General features: G+C 51.6%; 1 protein-coding gene across 2 annotated transcripts in view; it reads left to right on the top strand.

Moving 5' to 3' along the window:
- The window catches only part of LOC137650079 (post-GPI attachment to proteins factor 2-like), a 614,847-nt gene that overhangs the window by 60,773 nt on the left and 534,232 nt on the right, over positions 1–19,842 (top strand). For both annotated transcript variants that reach the window (XM_068383148.1, XM_068383149.1), the window contains exon 2: positions 12,225–12,389. In XM_068383148.1, the coding sequence (XP_068239249.1) occupies positions 12,225–12,389 (165 nt within the window). The remainder of the gene's footprint in view (positions 1–12,224; positions 12,390–19,842) is intronic.

Here is a 19,842-nt window from a genome sequence, read left to right as displayed (position 1 = left end):
CTCATACAGGGTCTCATTTGTTATGGGCTACCTCAACAGCACAATATATCATCCCGGATGCCTCTAAGCTCCCGGAATTCGTCGAAAGCAATCCGTGGAAGGGGGCCTTGCGCTCTCCCTTCAAAGATGGTATGTTAACCATCGAAGGGTTTGGCACCCGGACTGTAGAAGATTTTGAATTCTACCCGCCGGGTCTACAGTTCCCTCTCTCTGGTTTCGCATGCCTTACCGAGGAGACACTCATAAGGTTTGACAAGGTCCCCAAAGAAACAAAAATGTACCCAAAGGGGCAGGCTCAGTCCACCTGGGTCCGGCCCTTAAACGAGTGGGAGTGTGTTAACACTACGTTAACACCTCACATGAGCCCGTACACGATGTTTCTAGTGGAGGAGTAAACCCCTACTCCGTGTGTCACTAAGATATCGGACCTTGCTCAGCAGGCAATAAACGAGGACAAGCCGTTACCGCAGCTGAAGGAAACGCATCCGACCTCCCTCCTGTCCCTGGGGGATCACGATTGCTGGACTAACGCCCCGGCGACCTTCACATCGGGTAAATTAAGCGCTGACTGTGCTCCCATTCAGTTCAGTGAGTGGCTACCCAGGCTTCCGGAATCTCTGATATGCCTCGAGCTCGAAGCCTGTATGCGCCTGAGTAGACCTATCAACTCGGCTACAATGGCAGAAAAGACCTCTTTAATGTATGAAGAAGAACCACCTTTTAAGGTCTTGACGAAGCCATTACTTCAAACCTTACTGTCTGATTCCTACGACTTCTTTGCGGCCAGACGTCGTTGCTGTAGGCATGTCTTGTCTGAGGCCACTATCAGACATGAGCCTAACAAGCTCATTAAAGCCCCAGTCTGGAGCTGCTAGGGTCAATCAGAGCCTCAAGGTTCGATGGGCTTAGTCCCCAAGCACAAGTTCGAACCGGCCAGCAACCAATCTCGAGGTAGAAAGAGTCTGAGATCTTTCCATTCCTTCCAAACCGGCAGTCCCAACAGGTGGTTCAAACCATCCCGGTGGCACAAGGGAGTCAACCTTTCACTTCGAAGGGTCAACCCCAACAGCAATACGTGCTGGTTCCTCAGTCCCAAGTAGCAACTACCTCCTATGCTACTTCCCCAGCCCTTAGGCCCACCTTTGAAACTCAGGGTGCTTTCCAGGGTTACCAGCGCCCCAGAGGCGCTAGCTCGAGAGGAACTTTTCGCAACAGCTACTCTCGAGGCCGAGGAGGTAAATCCGCAGCAAATCATTGGGAGTTCTCAGGTAGGGGTAGGACTTTACATCTTCCGGAACCGTTGAACGTTCAACATTTGGGCTTTCAGTATAATTTCCAAAGGTCAGGGGTGGAGTTGGATAGAATGGCCCCCTCCACCAACCAGTTTTCATCAACATCCAACGGAAGAGCTAGTCTTATATGAAAACGATTTATTGCAAAAGGAAGCAATAAAGAAAGTAAATCGTTTGTAATTTCAGGATCACTTGTTCAGCGGGCCAAAGAAAGACTCAGAATAGCGAAGAATAATCCTAGACCTGTCGCTTCTGAATTCTTACATTTAATGCGACAAGTTTCACATGCTGACCATCTCTCAGGTGCGGACCTTGCTTCTCTGTGGGGCCGTCACCCCCCCTATGGATCTTGCAGACGTTTCCTATCATGTTCCGAAAGCAAGGCATTTTCGTCCGTTTCTAGGCTTCAACTAGGCAAACTGCCTCACAGCAACTACAGAGTGATAATCTCTTACAACAGTTTTGGTTCCAAATCAACTTCGAGAATCTCGTTTGGTCCCGAGGACAAGTTTCAATGGTTAGGATTCAATGGGTTCTATGCTCCCACACTCTGTCTCCCAACAGCCAAGAGGAACGATATAGCAAAACACAATACGTTTTCTCAAAGACAAATTGTCTTCCAGAAGAAATCAAGAGAGAATCCTGGGTGCCCTCCAGTTTGCCTCAGTAACAGATATACTACTGAAGGCCAGACTGAAAGATATAAGCCGAGTGTGGTGCTCCAGGAAAACGAGTAATATCGAGACAAAGGGCTCGACTCCAACCAATTCTGAAGAAAAGACTTCAACCATGGACAAAGGTCAAAATCTGGCAAATCCGTTTCCTTACAATATCCACCCCCAAGCTCGTCATTTACACAGACGCCTCCCTAACAGGCGGGGGGGGGGATACTCTCAGTACACGAAAGTCCTGGGACTATGGTCGACAATATTCCGCAACTTCATATCAATGTTTTAGAGGCCATGGCGGTATTTTTGACCTTAAGCAACCGGCTCCAGCCAAAAACCAACATATCAGGTTTCTTCTAGATAGATAGTGGCGGACGCACTTTCGAGGACAACTCCGCTGGAGTCGGAGTGGTCACTAGACCCAATGTCCTTCAGTTGGATTCTTTCTCAGGTTCCGGATCTCCAGATAGATCTGTTTGCAACAAAGTCCAACTACAACTAGAGTGCTACGTAGCTCCCAGCCCGGATCCTCGGGCTTACGCCACAGACGCACTATCATTAGTCTGGAACACTTGGGAGAGAATTTACCTATTCCCACCAATAAATCTGTCGATGAAAGTGTTAGACAAGCTCAGGACTTTCAAAGGCCAAGTTGCTCTAGTAGTCCCCATCTGGCCCAAGCACAACGGGTTTCCCCTTCTGGTGGAACTGGGTCTCCACCTCGACAGATCCCCAATCCAATACTAACACAAGCAGTACAACTCGCTGTGTGTTAGCTTCCTCAAATTCAGAATGCCCTACCTTTCTGGACTTTATGAAATTTGCAGCTCAAGAGGTGCAGATATTGATCCTCAAATACGTTATTTTTAGAATCAGATAAGAGGGGATCCACCCTTCGACAGTATGATTCGGCTGTTATGAAACTTGCCAGTTTTTAAGGGACTCAAAGGTTGAGATGATGACTATGAATCTGACAGTAACCTTCTTCAGAATTTTATTTGAATCAGACTTAGCGACTTGTACTATTACCACAAATTAAGTCAGCCTTGAAGGTTTTACAATTGGCTTTAATATTGCCCTTACAGATTCATACTTCTCATCCATCCCGAGAACCTGCGCCAGATTGAAACCATCAACTCACCCTAGCTCAGTTTCCTGGTTTCTGAATGACGTACTTAAGTTGGCTTCAGACACTCTTAACGAGACTTGCCATTATATTCCATTGGTTAGGAAATCCTTGTTCTTAATGAACCTGACTTCTGGCGCCAGAATATCAGAACTTTCAGCCTTGTCTAGAGATCCAGGTCATATTGAATTTCTCTCGTCAGGGGAAGTACTCCTTTCCCCTGACAAAAGATTTTTAGCGAAAATGAGGACCCCCAGGACAGACGGTTCCCCTGGAAGATTGTCCCACTTCCGCAGGACCCATCTTTATGTCCAGTAAACACTCTGGAAGCCTACTTAAACATATCTCCCGTTCAGTCCTCGGGGCCCTTACCCATTAGAGAAGGTGAAGAACCATCATCCTGAAAGGACTCAGACAGAAGATTCTGCATTTCATTAACGGGCTACCTAGAATCATTCCCACATCACTCCCTCACGTCCATGATATATGAGCTGTAGCTACCTCAGTTAATTACTATGAACTTCACTGGACTTACTAAATATACAGGCCGGAAGTCTCCAACAGTATTTAAACGCCACTGCTTTAAACCTCTGGAAGCCTTATATTTGCTACAGTGGCAGCAGGGAATGTGATTCCTCCTGAACATAGTGAACCTTAATCAACTATGTCTTGCTATCCTCTTACCTGTTATTTTGGATTTTATTTTACTTCCTCAGGTATTGTTCCAAGATTTGGGACCATTTCTCTGGTACTATTTCACTGCGCGGCACAGGTCGGAGCCCAGAAAAGGGATTTTGACGAAGGAAAAATCTATTTCTTGGCGAGAGACCTGTGCCGCCCAGTGAACCCTCCCTTGACTTCCCTCCCAACATGGGCCCCAAACCTTGGGTGCTATGAGGAGTGACGTCACTGGCGTGGGTTGGGTTAGTGGTAGTAGTGTTGAACGGCACCTCGCTGTGGCGGGGATTTTGAAGAGGAGATATCTAAATAGTGCGAGACCTCTGGTTGTGAATTATCATGCCCCAGTATTTTATACCGACACCTTATATAGGTGAGCGAGCTGGGTTCAACCTGGCATTCCTATGCTTTTTTTCTCTGGTAATATATAGCAGTTATATTCCTTAGAAATAGTGCTCTAGGAGTATTTCACTGAGCGGCACAGGTCTCTCGCCCAGAAATAGATTTTTCCTTCGTCAAAATCCCTTAATTGGTCTAATGATTGAATAAATAATTCTTGCTTTGCCTATTGATGACAAATGTTATAGGTATTACAATTTTATCTGTCAATGTTAAGGTTGCCCAAAGGAAAGATATATTTGTTCCGTAACCGAAATACAAACCACGCTATTTACATTGGGTTTACCTTTTAGCGTAGCTGAAATGGCGAGCCATTAGAATTTAACGAGGGTGTATTACCCCCGCGCTAGTTAGCAGGGGGGTAGGGGAGTGGTAGCTAGCTACCCCTCCCCCCCTCACACACCGGTGAATTGCTTCACTTTCACTTTTGGCTCGGACATGGACAGACGTCTCTGTCTTTGTCCTCGCTTGGCAGCCATTGTTTGTTTTGTCTTTACTTAATCACTTACTTTTCTTTTACTCAATGTATATGTAAAAATTTTCTCATGTTTATGTATATATTTGAGTATAGAAATCAGTAAGTTTCCTTTTCAGAGGTTGTGCTTGTGTGTGTAGTGTACGATATCTCTGTGGAGCCCTCGGCAGTTAGGCCACCATGGTGTAATTTCATGGGTCGCGATCGAGTTTGACTTCGGTCTTTCCCTCTCTCTCTCTTGAGGTCGTTCACCCTTTTACTACGTTACTTTACTACGCCTTTGTAGCTTCCTTCCCGTGTGGGGGGGTTGCTACGCTGTACGTTTTGTCTCAATTAGTTTATGAATCTAATTGTATTTGTTGATTTTTCAACTTTGTAGAACGATTCCTTTCGGGGTTTTCGTTCTTTCTTTAGTGTTCATTCATTTTTAAATTACATAATTACATAGTTACATAGTTATAATTGTTATAATTCTGTGTTGATTACAGCTCTCCTTCCGTGAGTGTAAGTGGTTGTGAGGGCACGTGCCTGTTGTGTAATTCTTGTGTTCCTTTCCCTCGGGATTCCTCTTCAGAGCCTTCACGGGGAATGAATGTTAACTAATGATTTTTGTTTTATTTTTCAGTTACCGATCTAGTTCGTTTCTGTAATGTGACAACGGAGTGAGCTGTCTTGTTGAGGCCTGGGGATTCGGCTGTTGCTGCCTCCCCTATAGATCTTCGTCAGGGGCGTGTCTCCTTCTCCTGGAAGTACTCCCGTGACGATTGACAGCTCTCCAGTTCATTTTAAAACGCTCAGGAGGCTCGCCTCCTTGGGTGGGTAACTTTCCTTCCGAGGGAAGTTTTTCCTGTCCAGGCTTGAGTTTTCCCCTTTTGGGGGGTTCTTCTCTTGCCTTTTTTTCGTGCGACTATGCTCTTGGTGCTGAGCGGTCGCACCTGCAGTTATGCTCAAGGGGCTGGGCAACTGCAGGAGCCCCTCTTCGGAGGATTGCTCCTTTTAGGTCACTGGCTGACCCGTCTCTTCTACGAAGTGTTTCTCTTTCGTTCGCGAGAGAGTAAACTCATAGGGACTCCTCTTCGGAGGACTCTTCTGCTGTTGTTGCTGTTGGCGGCCTTCACCGTAAGGCTCACCGTTCCGCTACGTCGTAAGGGCCTCCCATCTCCCTATAAGGGTGCTAAGAGGCGCCTTTTTGAATCTCCGTATGCAGCCTACAACTCCTTCTTCTTGATCTTCCGCCCCTGGTGCAGATGGACAGCAGTCTGACCTCGTCTTCCGACGGGCAACGGTCTTCCCGACGGACAACGGTCTTCCGACGGACATCAGTCTCCCGACGGAGAGACAACGGTCTTTCGACGGACATCAGTCTCCCGACGGACAACGATCCCTTCGGGGCAAAGGGTTGCCTCCCACGGGGGTTCTTCCCTTGCGTGTCAGGGTTCCCCTGCGCGCCCTTCTGCAGTGTTCTCTCCTGCTCAGTGTTATCGCACAGGCGCTCTCCTGCTTCAGCGCTTTCCTGATCGCTAGCGCTTTCCTGTTCGTCAGCGCTCTCCTGATGATCATCTTTGCTGTTCCTGTTGGTTCCTGTTACGCGCCCTGTGCGCCCACGTTCGCCCTCGCGATCTGGAACTTCGGTTCAGGTCTTGGACAAGGACTCTTCTTCTACGCACAGGCTTCCACGCGTTGCCTTCTGCTCGCCAGCGACCACAGACGAGTCAACGTTCGCCTGCTCGTCAGCAATCTCCTACGCATCAACGATCGCCATCGATCTGCACGCGTGTCAGTTCACCTGGACACCATCAGTAGCGATCTAGCGCTCGCCTGCTGTGGACCACGATCTCCGGTGGCTGAGTCTTGCCGTAGATCTTCCTCCTGCTCGCCAGCGCTCACCTTTACTTCTGTCCTTCTGTGCGCCAGCTTTCTTCAATCGCCAGCGCACATCTGCGCGCCCTTTTTTGCACCTATGGGCGCCAACGGTTATTTCTGACCGTCTAGGATCACCTGATTAACAGCTTGCTTCAGTGCTCACCTACCTGATGCACCTGCGCGCATTCTGTTAGCGCGATGCGCGCTAACCATCACTAGTCTCTTACGCGTTAGCGATCGCCTACGCACCCGCACGATTCTTCGCCTGCGCGCTAGCGTTTTGTTAACGCACCACCGCTCGCCAACGTGCCGTCGCTTGCCGACGCGCCATCGCGCCATCGCTTGCCGACGCGCCATCGCTTGCCGACGCGCCATCGCTTGCCGACGCGCCATCGCTTGCCGACGCGCCATCGCTTGCCGACGCGCCATCGCTTGCCGACGCGCCATCGCTTGCCGACGCGCCATCGCTTGCCAACGTGCTGTCACTCGCCTACGGGCCATCGCTCGCCAGAACGCGCCATCGCTCGTCAACGCACCATCGCCCGCCTACGCGCTATCGGTCTCCCGACCGCCTGCGCGTCCACACACCCACGTGTCCGCGCTCCTACGCTCATGCGCGACCGCGCACATGCGCTCCAATGTTCGCCCGCGCGCGAACCAACGGTATTCCATCGCGCGGACCCACGGTGTTCCGTCGCGCGGACCCACGGTGTTCCGTCGCGCGGACCCACGGTGTTCCGTCGCGCGGACCCACGGTGTTCCGTCGCGCGGACCCACGGTGTTCCGTCGCGCGGACCCACGGTGTTCCGTCGCGCGGACCGACGGTGTTCCTTCGCGCGCACCGACGGTGTTCCGTCGCGCGAACCGACGGTGTTCCGTCGCGTGAACCGACGGTGTTCCGTCGCGCGAACGTCGGCTTGATTCCTGCAGTATCCATTGCTCGCCTACGGGTCATCGCTCGCCGACCACCAGCTCTTGCCCTTCCTACCACGCTCGCTCTCCTTCTGCGCTCCTTCGCGCACTTTTGTTTGCGTTCCTGCGTGCCCGCGCATGGGCGCTTCCACGTTCGGCCATGCGCAAACCATTGATTTACCATCGCGTGAGCGCCAGGGCGATTGCGACCGCGATTCCCATTGGGGTTTCGCAACATGGCCAGCCTGGCGAGTCTTCTGGAGCGTATTTCCAGAACACGGCCTCACCCCGTAAACGCAGAGCATGGCACTTGCAAGAGCAGGAAGAATCTTGAGGGAGGTCTGAGCAACATTCTCCTTTCCAGAACCTGGGTTAGCCCTTCCCCGTCATTCCCTGGAAGGGTTTCGCCAGGGAGCTTTCCGTTCGAGATTTCTCCATCGGCCAAGAGGTGACTGGTTTACCCCTTCCTCTTCTCCATCTCGTGAAAGGGGCTTACCAGGTCCTTTCCTCCTCGGTTGCGACCCGAGGTTTTATACAAGGAAGCTCCTGGAAGATCTTGGGTACTTTCCTCCTCTCGGGCTCAAGCACCTTGGCTTTTCATCGCCAAGTTTCGAACTTGCGGGCAAGCTAGATGTTGGACCATCTGGACGCAATGACCGAGGGTGTCTCATCCGTGGATGTCGACAATCTCAGACACCCTTCCATCCTTAGGAAGAGCTTGTTTGTGCCCAAGGACAGAGACATAGACAGCGTTTGTGCGGAGGAAGTCGACTTCCGTTTTCACTCCTCCAAGGCGCTTTCTTCCAGACCCTGCAGGGCTCCAGCGCCTCTTTCTTTCAGCCTCGTCGGCCTAAGTTATCGGACTGGCTACGACAACTAAGACAAGGTGTCCAATAGCAGTCCCCTCCTGTCAGGAACAGGTAGCACGGGAGGCTCTCCCGGGGGGCCATAATCCTAGAGGGAGCGGCAGAGTTCACGAACTCTAGGATTGGCAACCCCCCCTTGCAGGTCTCTCGCTGGGAGGATGCCTAAGGTTACCCATCCGGATAACAGCTTCCCGATGCCGATTCCTGCAGGATCTCCGTGATCAGCCAAGGATATCGCGCCTGCCGTCTCTGTCAGCGAATTCAGTGTCACTGAACCTCTATGCCATGGGGTCGGCAAGAGTTTTGCCCGTTTGGGCAGAATGATCCATGCCTTAGGAGAAGGTCCTCCATAGGATCGTCGACGGCTTCATCCCCCGGCTTCTTCAGTCGATCCTTTCTCGTAGGAAAGCATCTGAGACGGGAATTCAGTAGCCGACCTCTCAGCTCTGATCAAGTTTGTCGAACAAACTTCGTCCAGCGTGGAGCAGCAGAATCGATCAGACTGGTAACGAGGCGACAGGACTTCTTAGGCCCTGGATCAGAAGCACGGGTACTTTCAGTTTCCATTCCATCCATCTTCCAGGAAGCTCTTGGAATTCAGCCTAGACTACAGGTGTTCCTGCTTAAGATGCAGTGTGGCGATCCCGCCGTGGCATCGCAGGTTTTTCCCCAGAGAACTCTCCCTGCTTTCCTTATGGCCGCTCAGGAGCAGGCTTCCGCCTCCTTCTCCTTTTGGAGGGCTGGTCAACTCCGGTAGGCTCGGGTTCGACCTCCTTCAACGCCGGGACAAGTTTCCGGATCCTTACCATGAGTAGGGGTTCATGGTAATTTGCTAGGAGCCTTCTCTTCTTCTGCCTCAACATCTGGAGTATCTAGCCATGATATTGAGTCAACGACCTTACCACGTTGGAAACCCCACTTCTCGTCCGTCCAGCGAGTTTAAGCAACGTCGGGTCTGGTCGGTACTTGCATGGGTTACCGTTTGGGGACGCCAGATACTGTTGCCGCCGCCTCCGAGCCTTCCCTTCAGTTGACTGTGGCAAGGCTGAGGAGAGTCGCAGTACCTGTTCTCAGTCAAGCTGAGCTTTCAGCCCTACCTTGGAACGTTTCCTAGGTCTCTTTTCCTCATTGACCCCGTCTAAAGTTCCGAACGGTCGCCTCAGGATAAGTTCCCTGTGGGGCGGCCCAAGTTCCGGTGGTTTCAAAGCAACGATTAACCGGACTTTCTTACCCCTATGGGACCAGCGGAACGATTAGACTTGCAACGGGTGTTGACCTATGGAACCTCTTGATGGGAGTGGATATTCTCGTCCTTTCCCCACATTTTTTATGCTGTTCTCGGACTCGTCAAAGGAAAGGGGGGGGGGGGGAGATGGGGGCATGTTCCGGTTCAGGCCTATGGTCAGGACCTGAAGGATACCTCTCCATCATTCAGGCAGGCTTAGGGGCCGTAGTCTGGCCCCTCTACAGATCCTACAGCTCCAGCCGAGTCGCTCCGTGCGCGACTTCATGGTACTGGCGTGTTCCAACCAGTAAGGGACGCATTTTCATACCTTCGCATCTTGCAGTAGAGATATTGAAATGATTTGAGATCCTCTCAATACCACCATCGGCTCGCTCATTCCGGGCAGAGGAATGTTCTCTCCGACTATCTGAGCAGAGCCTTGTAGAGAGAGTGTACCTGGGGGTCTTTGGCTTTTAGTAACCAGCAAGTCCTGGCCTGGGGGACCTGATCGCGACAGCTTGGAACCTCAAGCTTCCGCTGTTCTTCCCCCCAGTCTCAGACCCCAAGACTCTTTGGCAAGATGCATTCTGGTGATGGTGGGACAACATCGACGCCTGCGTCTTCCCTCCTTTGTTGTCTGTTGAGAATGGGTCTCAACAAGACCAGGTTGTCTGTCAACCTTTCAATGGCCCTGAGAGCTCCACTGGGACTATACGCAGAACGGTTTCCGGACCCTCTGCTTCCCCTGACGGAACTCCCGGGAGAGCTTCTCCCACGGCACAGGCTACTCAAACAACCACACTGCAACATCTTTTACGAGCCTGGGCGTCTCTTCGGCTTCATGCCTGGAGACACTACGCCTCCTCCTCAAGAAGAGACAACCCGCTACAGTCGCGGGGCGGAGGTTGCGTCATCTGCGATAGTCATCCGCTGGGGTCTACCAGGCGAAGTGGAGAGTCTTCTGTGGTTGGTGTCGTGGGAAATATACCTCTTCCCTTGAGGCCTCTTTTCCAGCAATAACGAACTTATTGCTTTTCGGCGGGAGGAAACTCCTTTCCGCTCTCGGCAATGAAGCCTGTCGCTCAGCCTTTCCCTGACCTTCAGGCTGAAAGGAATAACTTTTTCCTTCCCGCTGGACCTTTCCTCGCTCATGCGAAGCTGCGAACGTCCCTACCCTAGTCGGAGTGAGACCTCCAACATGGAGCATGGTTCGGACTTTTTAGTCCCTTAAGAGATCTTCTCAAGACCCTTTACGTCAGGCCTCTGATCGTATTCCGTCTTGGGGCTCCTGCTCACTCTGGCCGCGGCCAGTGTGTAAGCAATCTTCTTAGTCTCGTACGACTCAGCCTTTTCTAAGGAAGAGGGGAAAGCAACATTCAGGTTCGCTCCTGAGTTGTTGGCTAGACTCAGAATCTTGGGGTCCCGGCCCTTCGGTCCAATTCCTTCAAGATTTCGAGTCACCATTCTGTATCAGATGACCCAAAACCTTCTCCTTCTTGCCAGTAAAGGAATCGAGAGGTTATCTTTGGGAACAGCTGCAGTTTGTCCTCACGTGCAGCCGATTTGGGAGCACAAGAAGGACACGGGGGAGAGTCACCAGTATACCTCTTCAGCTCGGACACAAGGACATTCATCTCGACCTGAATCCAGACCCTCCCCCGTCACGTCGCCCTACAGCTCGATGTCGGATACATCGCAACGTCCCTCGCCTTCGAGTAATACTACTCTGTGACGCAGGTGCTACAAGCTGGAGTCTGGAAGCGTCTAATGACCTTCGCAGCCCGCTTCTGCAGGGTGTGACCCACAGGAGTCTCGATACGTTTCTATCGCTCTGTGGTGGCTACACAACAGCTGGTCTAACCTCAGGCCCCTTTTTGGACAGGTAGCAGAAGGTTGAGGGCATTGTTATCAGGTTTTAGTCTGCATGAACGAAAGAAGTATGTCTGGCCCTTACTTCTTTCTTCATCATCCCCTCTACTGGGAAGCAGCATCCTGGTCTCTGCATAGCTGACCTCAAACCTCTGCAGGTAAACCATGCTTCCTTGTGTTCCGAGTATTGAGTCAATACTGTCGCGTCCCCCATACCCTGAGGAGGTGGTATTGGGAACGTCCTAACCCAGAGTTCCTTCAGGAACTCCAGGTCAACTGCCTAGGACGGGTCACACTTCTTCCTTCACACACAAGCTTATGTAGGCCACACGGTTCCTTGCGGAGCAAGGAACTTGTGAGGTGCAGGGACTCCTTTTCTCGAGTGCGACTCACTCGGATTCTGAGTCCCCGGGTAAAGCCAAAGCCAGTATGGCTGGGGACTTTCCATCCTTCCTAAGGGGTAAGTCACCCAATGTAAATAGCGTGGTTTGTATTTCGGTTACGGAACAAATGACAAATTCGAAGATAATTTGTATTTTTCCTAACCATACAAACCTTAGCTATTTACACATATTTGCCCGCCAGCCCTGTCCCCCAAGACAAGTCCTACCTCTAAGTGAAAGTGAAGCAATTTACCGGTGTGTGAGGGGGGGAGGGGTAGCTAGCTACCACTCCCCTACCCCCCTGCTAACTAGCGCGGGGGTAATACAAACCTCGTTAAATCTAATGGCTCGCCCATTTCAGCTACGCTAAAAGGTAAACCCAATGTAAATAGCTAAGGTTTGTATGGTTAGGAAAAATTCAAATTATCTTCAAATTTGTGATATTATGTTGACCTTTCTGCCTCACAGGTCCCTAACTACTTGCCTTCAATATCTTCAGCCATTGGAGAATTTGTTCCCCAAAGATACATATGGAGAGCAGCTATTGCCGTCCACTCTGCCCCCAGGTTTCTTTTAGCAGCTATGTACAATAGTTTTATGAAGCGAATCCTTCCTAATGCTGATAATTACCAGGTATGTAAAGCTTTTATCGTGGGTATCCCTTGGTATAAACGAATATGCTGTACATTTGAGTTTCTGAAGCCTATACCAACCTATATTGGCATTTTTAAGAAGTTGACCACCAAGATGGAATTATTTCAGTAATCTTACCCAATATTCAGTGTGTTAAATGCTATGACGTGTAGGTATTTGCAACAAGAAAAAGAAAGAAAAAAAAAATGAGATTTCTGAGTGGGTCTTTGACTAGCTCCAAAGGTAGATACCCTGTAGCAGCATTGCTCTAGGAAGGACCACGTATCTGGTATGAAAGGTCTGCCTTATTAACAGTTGTAGCCTTAAAACACAGGTGAATAGTATTATTTGTTAGTTTTATTTCCCTGGATTTTATCAAGAGAGTGAACAATTTCAATCAAATCTAGCCCTCTTAGTAAGAGAATGCGGTCAAGTCATTAGATTCAGCTTGAAATAGTTTGCTCCACACTGATGGGCAAGAGGGCTCTAGAACTTTGAAAAACTTATTTGTCCCCCAGTTTGACTTTAAATGTCTATTATTATTTTCTGTTACCCCATTGTTTTTCAGCTTTTTCTCATCTTGCTGTCCAAGATGTTACCAAAATCTTCCAGGTAATATGTGCATTCTTTTGGAATAAAGGCATGGATAATTCCCCATTCTTTCAAATTTATCGCTTTGGTGAATGGGAGAAGGGATCAAGGTTTGGAAAAGATATGTATTGGAAGCCATTTGTGAGTGTTTATAGTGTTCTCAGCCACCCCAAAGATTGTTTGGATATTTTCTTTTTTCTTTTTTTACTACTGTATGCTCAAGGGTTGGCTAATTGGAATCCAGGGGTATTGAATCCTTAGGCTAGGACTCTTAACTTATGGCAGAAAGTCTATCATTACAGATACAGCACTCTTACTGAGAGAATGCCTCATTGAAGTCACTTTGTTTTAATATTATTATTATTACAGCCAAGCTACAACCCTAGTTGGAAAAGCAGGATGCTATAAGCCAAGGGCTCCAACAGGGAAAAATAGAACAGGGAAGGGAAATAAGGAAATAAATAAACTATATAAGGGATTTTAACAAAGGAAAAATCTATTTCTGGGCGAGGGACCTGTGTCGCCCTGTGAAATGCTCTGTATAGCACCATTTTTAAGGTATAAATACTGCTAAATATACCAGAGAAAAAGTTGCATGGAATGCCAGGAATATACCCAGCTCGCTCACCCTTATAGGGTGTCGGTATAGTAACTGGGGCATGTTAAAACCACTACCAGAGGTCCCTTACCAATTAGTCTTCTCCTTCCGCAATATCCCCCGATACTACGAGGTGCCGTTCTACATCCGACTACTGCCCGCCACTACGGCTACTGCCCTCTACCACCACTACCACCCATGCGCCTCCCATTATTCCTTCTTTAGCACAGTGATATCAACACGTGTTCTTGTGTTTGGAACCTTTATTTTGTGTTTAAAATAAAATACTTCAAAAACAGTAACAACATTCAAACAGATCTTTCATACATAGGCTATAAAAAGACATGTCAGCCTGTTTATCATGAAAACATTGATGCAAGTTCTACCGATTCCTTATAGAATAATGTGTAGCATTGATGAAGGCCTGACTATTAGCATTAACTGCATAACCAGTATTACAAACAAGATGGTACTGTCCAGGTAGATCTGAATGTAATGGATGGTCAGAATTAGAAAAAATCTTATGCAACATGCATAAAGAACTAATTGAACAAGGGTGCCAGAGATTAATATCTAGATCTTGCTGAGTAGTAGGGCTTTCAAAATAATCTTGCTGGGTAGGAGGGCTTTCGAAATGGCGAATAATTTTTTCCTCAGTGTAACTAAAAATTTCTCATCCTTTTTTCTATTACCTATTATTACTTCAACCTCCATCATATTTTATTTACTGCCTCTCATCTTGCTATCCAGCTACTCGTCCCGTTTTCACTGTCTAGACTTTTGGGAAAGGATACCATTGTTGAGATTGGAGGTTTACTTTTAAACCAGTTGAGGGAGCTGTGGTGGTCTTGCCAACTACCCAATAAAGTTCGTAGCAAGAGAAGTGTCAATATTCCCTATTGGCAGGGGGAACTATCTCGTGTAGAAATTTGGCCCTTGGGTTCTCGGGGTGGGCTGTTCTTTAGAGATGGGACTCCTGACATTTTTTTCTGTTTTGCCTGCCATTGTGATTTAAGTAGGGGTTATTGTAGTTTTGAAATGATATGAGTCCCATCAGGCAGGTTTGGCTTACACAAGGCACTGTACTCATAGTAGTAACATACCATTGTGGCAGGTTAGGGATTGGATATTGGGAGTTAGTTCTCGCAGGTGTTAATTTTGTAGAAATTAACTCCATGAAAGGCTAGTGTGATCTCCTTAAGGAAGTCAGAGAACCTAGAAGTTTCTTTCCACTAAACTATTTTTGTTCCTGCACAAATACAAATTTGTTCCGTAACTGAATACAAACCACGCTATTTACATGGGGTAATTACTTCGGCGCAGCCGATGACGAGCCATAAAGTTTTAACGAGGGTTTCTTACCCCACCGCTAGTTAGTGGGGGGGGGAGGGGTAGCTTGCTACCCCTCCACCTTCACACACACCCCGGTAATTAGTTCACTTTACTTTTGGCTCGGAGAGACGACAGACCTGTCAGCGCTCTCCTCTCTTTTGACTGCCATAATTTTTGTTTGCTTTTTCTTTCAGTGTTTGTGTGTGAAGTTGGCCTCTATTCTCCTCATGCGCACTTGCCCTGGACTTCCCGGCCGCCCTTGTGGGACCTTTATGTCGGCCGTAGAAACAGATCCGCACTCCTTATGCCCTCAGTGTAGGGGCCAACGGTGTGATAGTGCTAATATGTGTATTGAGTGTAGGGAGTGGTCTACCTCCCAGTGGGAGAGGTTTGCCCGACGACGTAAGAAGAAGGCCAAAAGGGATCGTTCTCCTTTCGAGGTTTCTCGGGAGAGAGAAAATCCTAGGTCTTCTTCTTCGGCCGCCCATTCCTCCTCCGAAGCTCCCGCTCGGGCGGCCTCTTCCGAAAGGCCGGCGAGTGGTAGCGTAGACCGTAATGTTGATGTTGTTGACCGATCCCGTGGTAAGGGAGAGGCTGCTGCCTACCATAGCGAGGCGGCTGCCCCTCCCCCCTCGGAGGAGGTCTTTATGTCTAACAATGATATTTTTCAGCTTTGGGCTTCCTTGGGGCTACAGGGTTCGCCCTCCAAGGAAGTCCTGTTTGACATGATCAACCGGGGTGCGGCCGCCGAACAATCGTCAACTACAGTGGAGTTAGATCCTCTGTCTGTAGTTGACGTAGTTGTTTCGGAAACATCCCATGGGTCTGTCCAAACACCTGTTCCTGTGGCTGCGGTAGCTGAAGGCTCTGTCTCCCCCTCCGAACATACTTCGAGGGAGGACCTGAGTCCTACGGTCTCTCCTTCCACTGAGACTCCCTCTCGGGGGAGTTCTCTGGTAGCGACACCTCTTCGGAGGCCCCATGATGGTCAACTTGCTGATCCAACGGCCCCTCGTGGGCATATAAGGCGGAAGGCTCGCCCTCCCCTTCGCTGTAGAGGTCTTCCTTCTCCCTTTAAAGGGTTTAGGAGGCGCCTCTTCGGCTCGTCGTCCCCACAATCCTCTGCGGAGGAGACGACTTGCCCCTCTCCTGTCCTGCCAGCTACCACTCTAGACCTCTCCGGGGATCGTTCGCGATCCCCTTTGGAGGATGGTCGTCCTTCGGGACAAGGGTCTCTTCAACCATCTATATCTAAGGCTGCTGATGCGCTTTACGCGCCCTCAGAGTCTGCCACTGCGCAGTCTCCAGGCCCTTCGGGGTCTCAGGGACTTGAGCGCAAAACTGCGCCTCTCGTCCCTAAGCGTAAGGCTCTGCCTGCACCTGCTGCTGTTGTTCCTGATGTTGTTGATAAAGCGCTTCGGCGCTGACCGTTAGGCGTTCGCGCCTCAGTTCCTGTTAAGGCGCCCACGCGTCCACCTTAACCAGCGCTGCCGCGCCCCCCAGTTCCTGTTACATCGCGTGCTGTCCAAAAGGTCCAGAGTTGGCGCACAGGCGCCCACAGGTTCCTGCGGACTCGCCGCGCCTCGGGGGAGAAACGTGACGCGCGTTGGCCCCCAGTTCCTGTTACATCGCGCGCGGTCCCAAAGGTTCCAGAGTCGGCACACAGGCGCCCACAGGTTCCTGCGGACTTGTCGCGCCCCACGGGGGAGAAACGCGACGCGCGTTTGCGAGCGATTCCAACTTCAGCGCTCACGCGCACTCCAGCGCGCCCCATGGGGGAGAAACGCGACGCGCGTTCGCCCCCAGTTCCTGTTACATCGCGCGCGGTCCAAAAGGTTCCAGAGTCGGAGTACAGGCGCCCACAGGTTCCTGCGGACTCTTCGCGCCCCACGGGAGAGAAACGCAACGCGCGTTCGCGCGCGATCCAACTTCAGCGCTCACGCGCTCTCCAGCGCTCACGCGCTCTCCAGCGCTCACGCGCTCTCCAGCGCTCACGCGCTCTCCAGCGCTCACGCGCTCTCCAGCGCACCCAGGTGTCGCCTTGGAATCATCGCGCTCACCAAAAGAGGATCGCGCTGCAAAGGAGGTTCGCGATGCGTGTTCGTGCGCAGTTCCTGTTCCAGCGCCCACGCGCTCTCCAACGCGATCACGTGTCGCGCCGACTCAGCACGTTGCTCCAGAGATGGCTAAGTCAGCGCATAGGCGCTCACAGCCCCTTCTGGAACCGCGCGAGTCTGCTGTCGACACTATCGCGCGCCACTCTCATCTAACGCGTCCAGTTCCAGCTACGCGCCCTGTGCCTGTGTTCAAGGCAACCGCGGGTGCTCCAGAACTTCATCACGCTGTTCGCAACACGCGACCTCCGAAACAGCGAACTCCGGTGCGACCTGTTCCTGATGCGCGCTATGTGCGCCACCAATTACCAGCGCAGTTAGCGACCTCACAGGCGAATAGACCGGTCCTTCCCGACCATCGCCCGCAGGTCTCCCGCGACCCTGCTGCAATTCTATCGCCCTCGCGGCGAGTTCTTCCAGACACGCGCACAGGCGCCCCTGTCATCTCGTGCCCTTCCAGGTCACATCAGGTCGCTGCGCGCCCGCCCGTTCGGCCAGTTCCTGATCCAGTTCCTGATCGCTATACGCCGTCACCGTCACCCAATCGCTCTTGCGGCCTCATTCCGGCTCGCGCTCACAGATCGCCAACGCGTGACTGCGCCATCGCTCCTTCGCGCCTTCGCGCCCGCCCCACGCGGGTGTGTGGGCGCGCTATTTGGCTCGTGCTCGTGATTTTCCAGCTTCGCGTTACCCTTACGCGCGCGACCCTTTTCCGGGCCCGGTTCACCAGCCCCAGCACGACCGCCTACAGGCGGATTCTCCCTTGTCGCGCTCCCCTCCCCCGCAAGCGCAAGCCAGCGCGCTCGCCAGAAGGGGGGCGCTCCCCGGGCAGGTTTAGGGATTCTTCTTTTTCAGCCCAGAAGGCGAACCCTCGTTTGTTGACTCCTCCTAGGGATCCTTCGATCCCCTTCCCTTCAGAGGGAGTGTCTGACAGCGCCGCTGTCAGTCAACAGCCGTGGTTCGATACCCTCCTCAGAGCTCTTGTGCGGGTGATTAAGCCAGCCCCCTCTGATTCGGGTCGCGAACCAGTGGCGGTTTCCTCCCCCCTGAAGAGGAAGAGAGGAGTCTCGCCCGTGGATCCTCCTCCGAGACCTAGGCTGTCCCCTCGCAGATCCTTAGGCAAGGTTCCTACTTCACCTCAGACCTTCTTGCCCTCGCCTGCGGAGGAGGAATACCCCTCCTCAGGGGAGTCGGTCGAACAGGAGGACTTCCCCATCGCACCAATGGAGGAAGTTCATCCCCCTTCCGAGAGGTCTCCTCGTTTTGAGGTGGAGAAGGACTTGCCTCCTTCGCTTTTGGAGTCCTGTATCCCGCCCAGGAGGGAATCTAAGGACTCTAAGACGATTCCTAAGTCGTCGGCCAGGATCAGACAGGAGCAGCCTAGGGCGGTAGAGGATGCCCACGTGTCCCCTCAGGAAGAGCCCTTGGGGACAGGAGACTTCGCTGCAAGTCCATCAGGAGGCGAGCGCCAGTAGTCGGAATATGCATTCTGGCAAGTCCTGACCCTCATGAGGAGTCTAAACGGGATCCCAGATCCTGAGGTCCCTCCTCGTGAAGGGAAGGACACAGTTCTGGATCGTGTCTATGGCACTCAAAAGCCCTCTAAGGCCAGTGCAGCTCTGCCCTGGTCTCAGGGCATGAAGAGTGCCAGAGATAAGATCGAGGGACAACTCGCGGAGCTTGCCTTCTCCAGCAGGTCGAGTGCCGGAAATAAGCTCCTCCCTCCTCCTTGAATCCATCAGAGGAGGTATTTCGTGATCCTTGAGGAGTCTTCTCTGAGTCTTCCCCTACACCACTCCGTGGAAGAACTCACAGGGGGAATCTCTCTTGAGAGACTCTCCAACCGGCACGTGTCCTCCTTGGCCACTGAGATCCAGAGTCAGGAGAAGGTCATCAAGTGCGCCATGCAGGCCACTTCATGGCTAGGCATCTGGCTGGGGTCTCTGGGCATCCTGGTGCGGTCCGAGGATCTCTCCGAGGAAAGCACCAGGAAAGCGCTGGAGACCTTCCTCCTCTCGGGCACTCGGACCATCGAGTTCCTGTCCCACCAGGTCGCGAGCTTGTGGGCCTACACGGTCCTCAAGTGTCGGGACGCGGTGGCTGAGAGGTTTCACCATAAGGTTCCCAGCGCCGAGACTAGTAGGCTCAGACACTCTTCCGTCCTCGGTAAGAGTCTGTTCGAGCCTAAGGACGTGGAGCTCACTGCTGAGAGGTGGAGGAAGTCCAATCAGGATTCCCTCATCCATAGGGCCCTGACATCAAGGCCCTACAAGCCTCTGGTAGTACAGCAGCCCCGCCCTGCCAAGGACACAAAAAAGACAACCGTAGCAGGGAAGCCCAAGGTGTCTTAAGCCCTTTCCTGCCAAGGGCAGAAGGGGCAAGAAGTCCTCCAGGGGAAGCAAGAACCCTAGAGGTACCGGCCGAGGCCGGAAACGCTAGGGGTGGCAATCCCCCTGCATGTCCACCAGTGGGAGGATGCCTTCAGAGTTGTGCAGCAAGGTGGCAACAACTCGGGGCGGATACCTGGACGATCTCTGTGATCTCTCAAGGGTATCGCGTCCCGTTCACGCAACTCTACCTCCCCTGACAGCGGATCCAGTGTCGTTGAGCTCTCTTGCCATGGGGTCGGCAAATGGGCAGGCCCTTCGGGCCAAAGTCCAGACCATGTTGGAGAAGGACGCGCTCCAGGAGGTCGTGGATGGGTCCCCAGGCTACTACAGTCGACTCTTTCTTGTGAGAAAGGCGTCTGGAGGCTGGAGACCAGTCATCGATCTCTCGACCCTGAACCGGTTTGTCAAACAAACTCCGTTCAGCATGG

This window comes from Palaemon carinicauda, chromosome 11 (assembly GCF_036898095.1).
Source record: "Palaemon carinicauda isolate YSFRI2023 chromosome 11, ASM3689809v2, whole genome shotgun sequence".
Lineage (NCBI taxonomy): Eukaryota > Metazoa > Arthropoda > Malacostraca > Decapoda > Palaemonidae > Palaemon > Palaemon carinicauda.
This window is presented reverse-complemented; position numbering and strand designations above follow the sequence as displayed.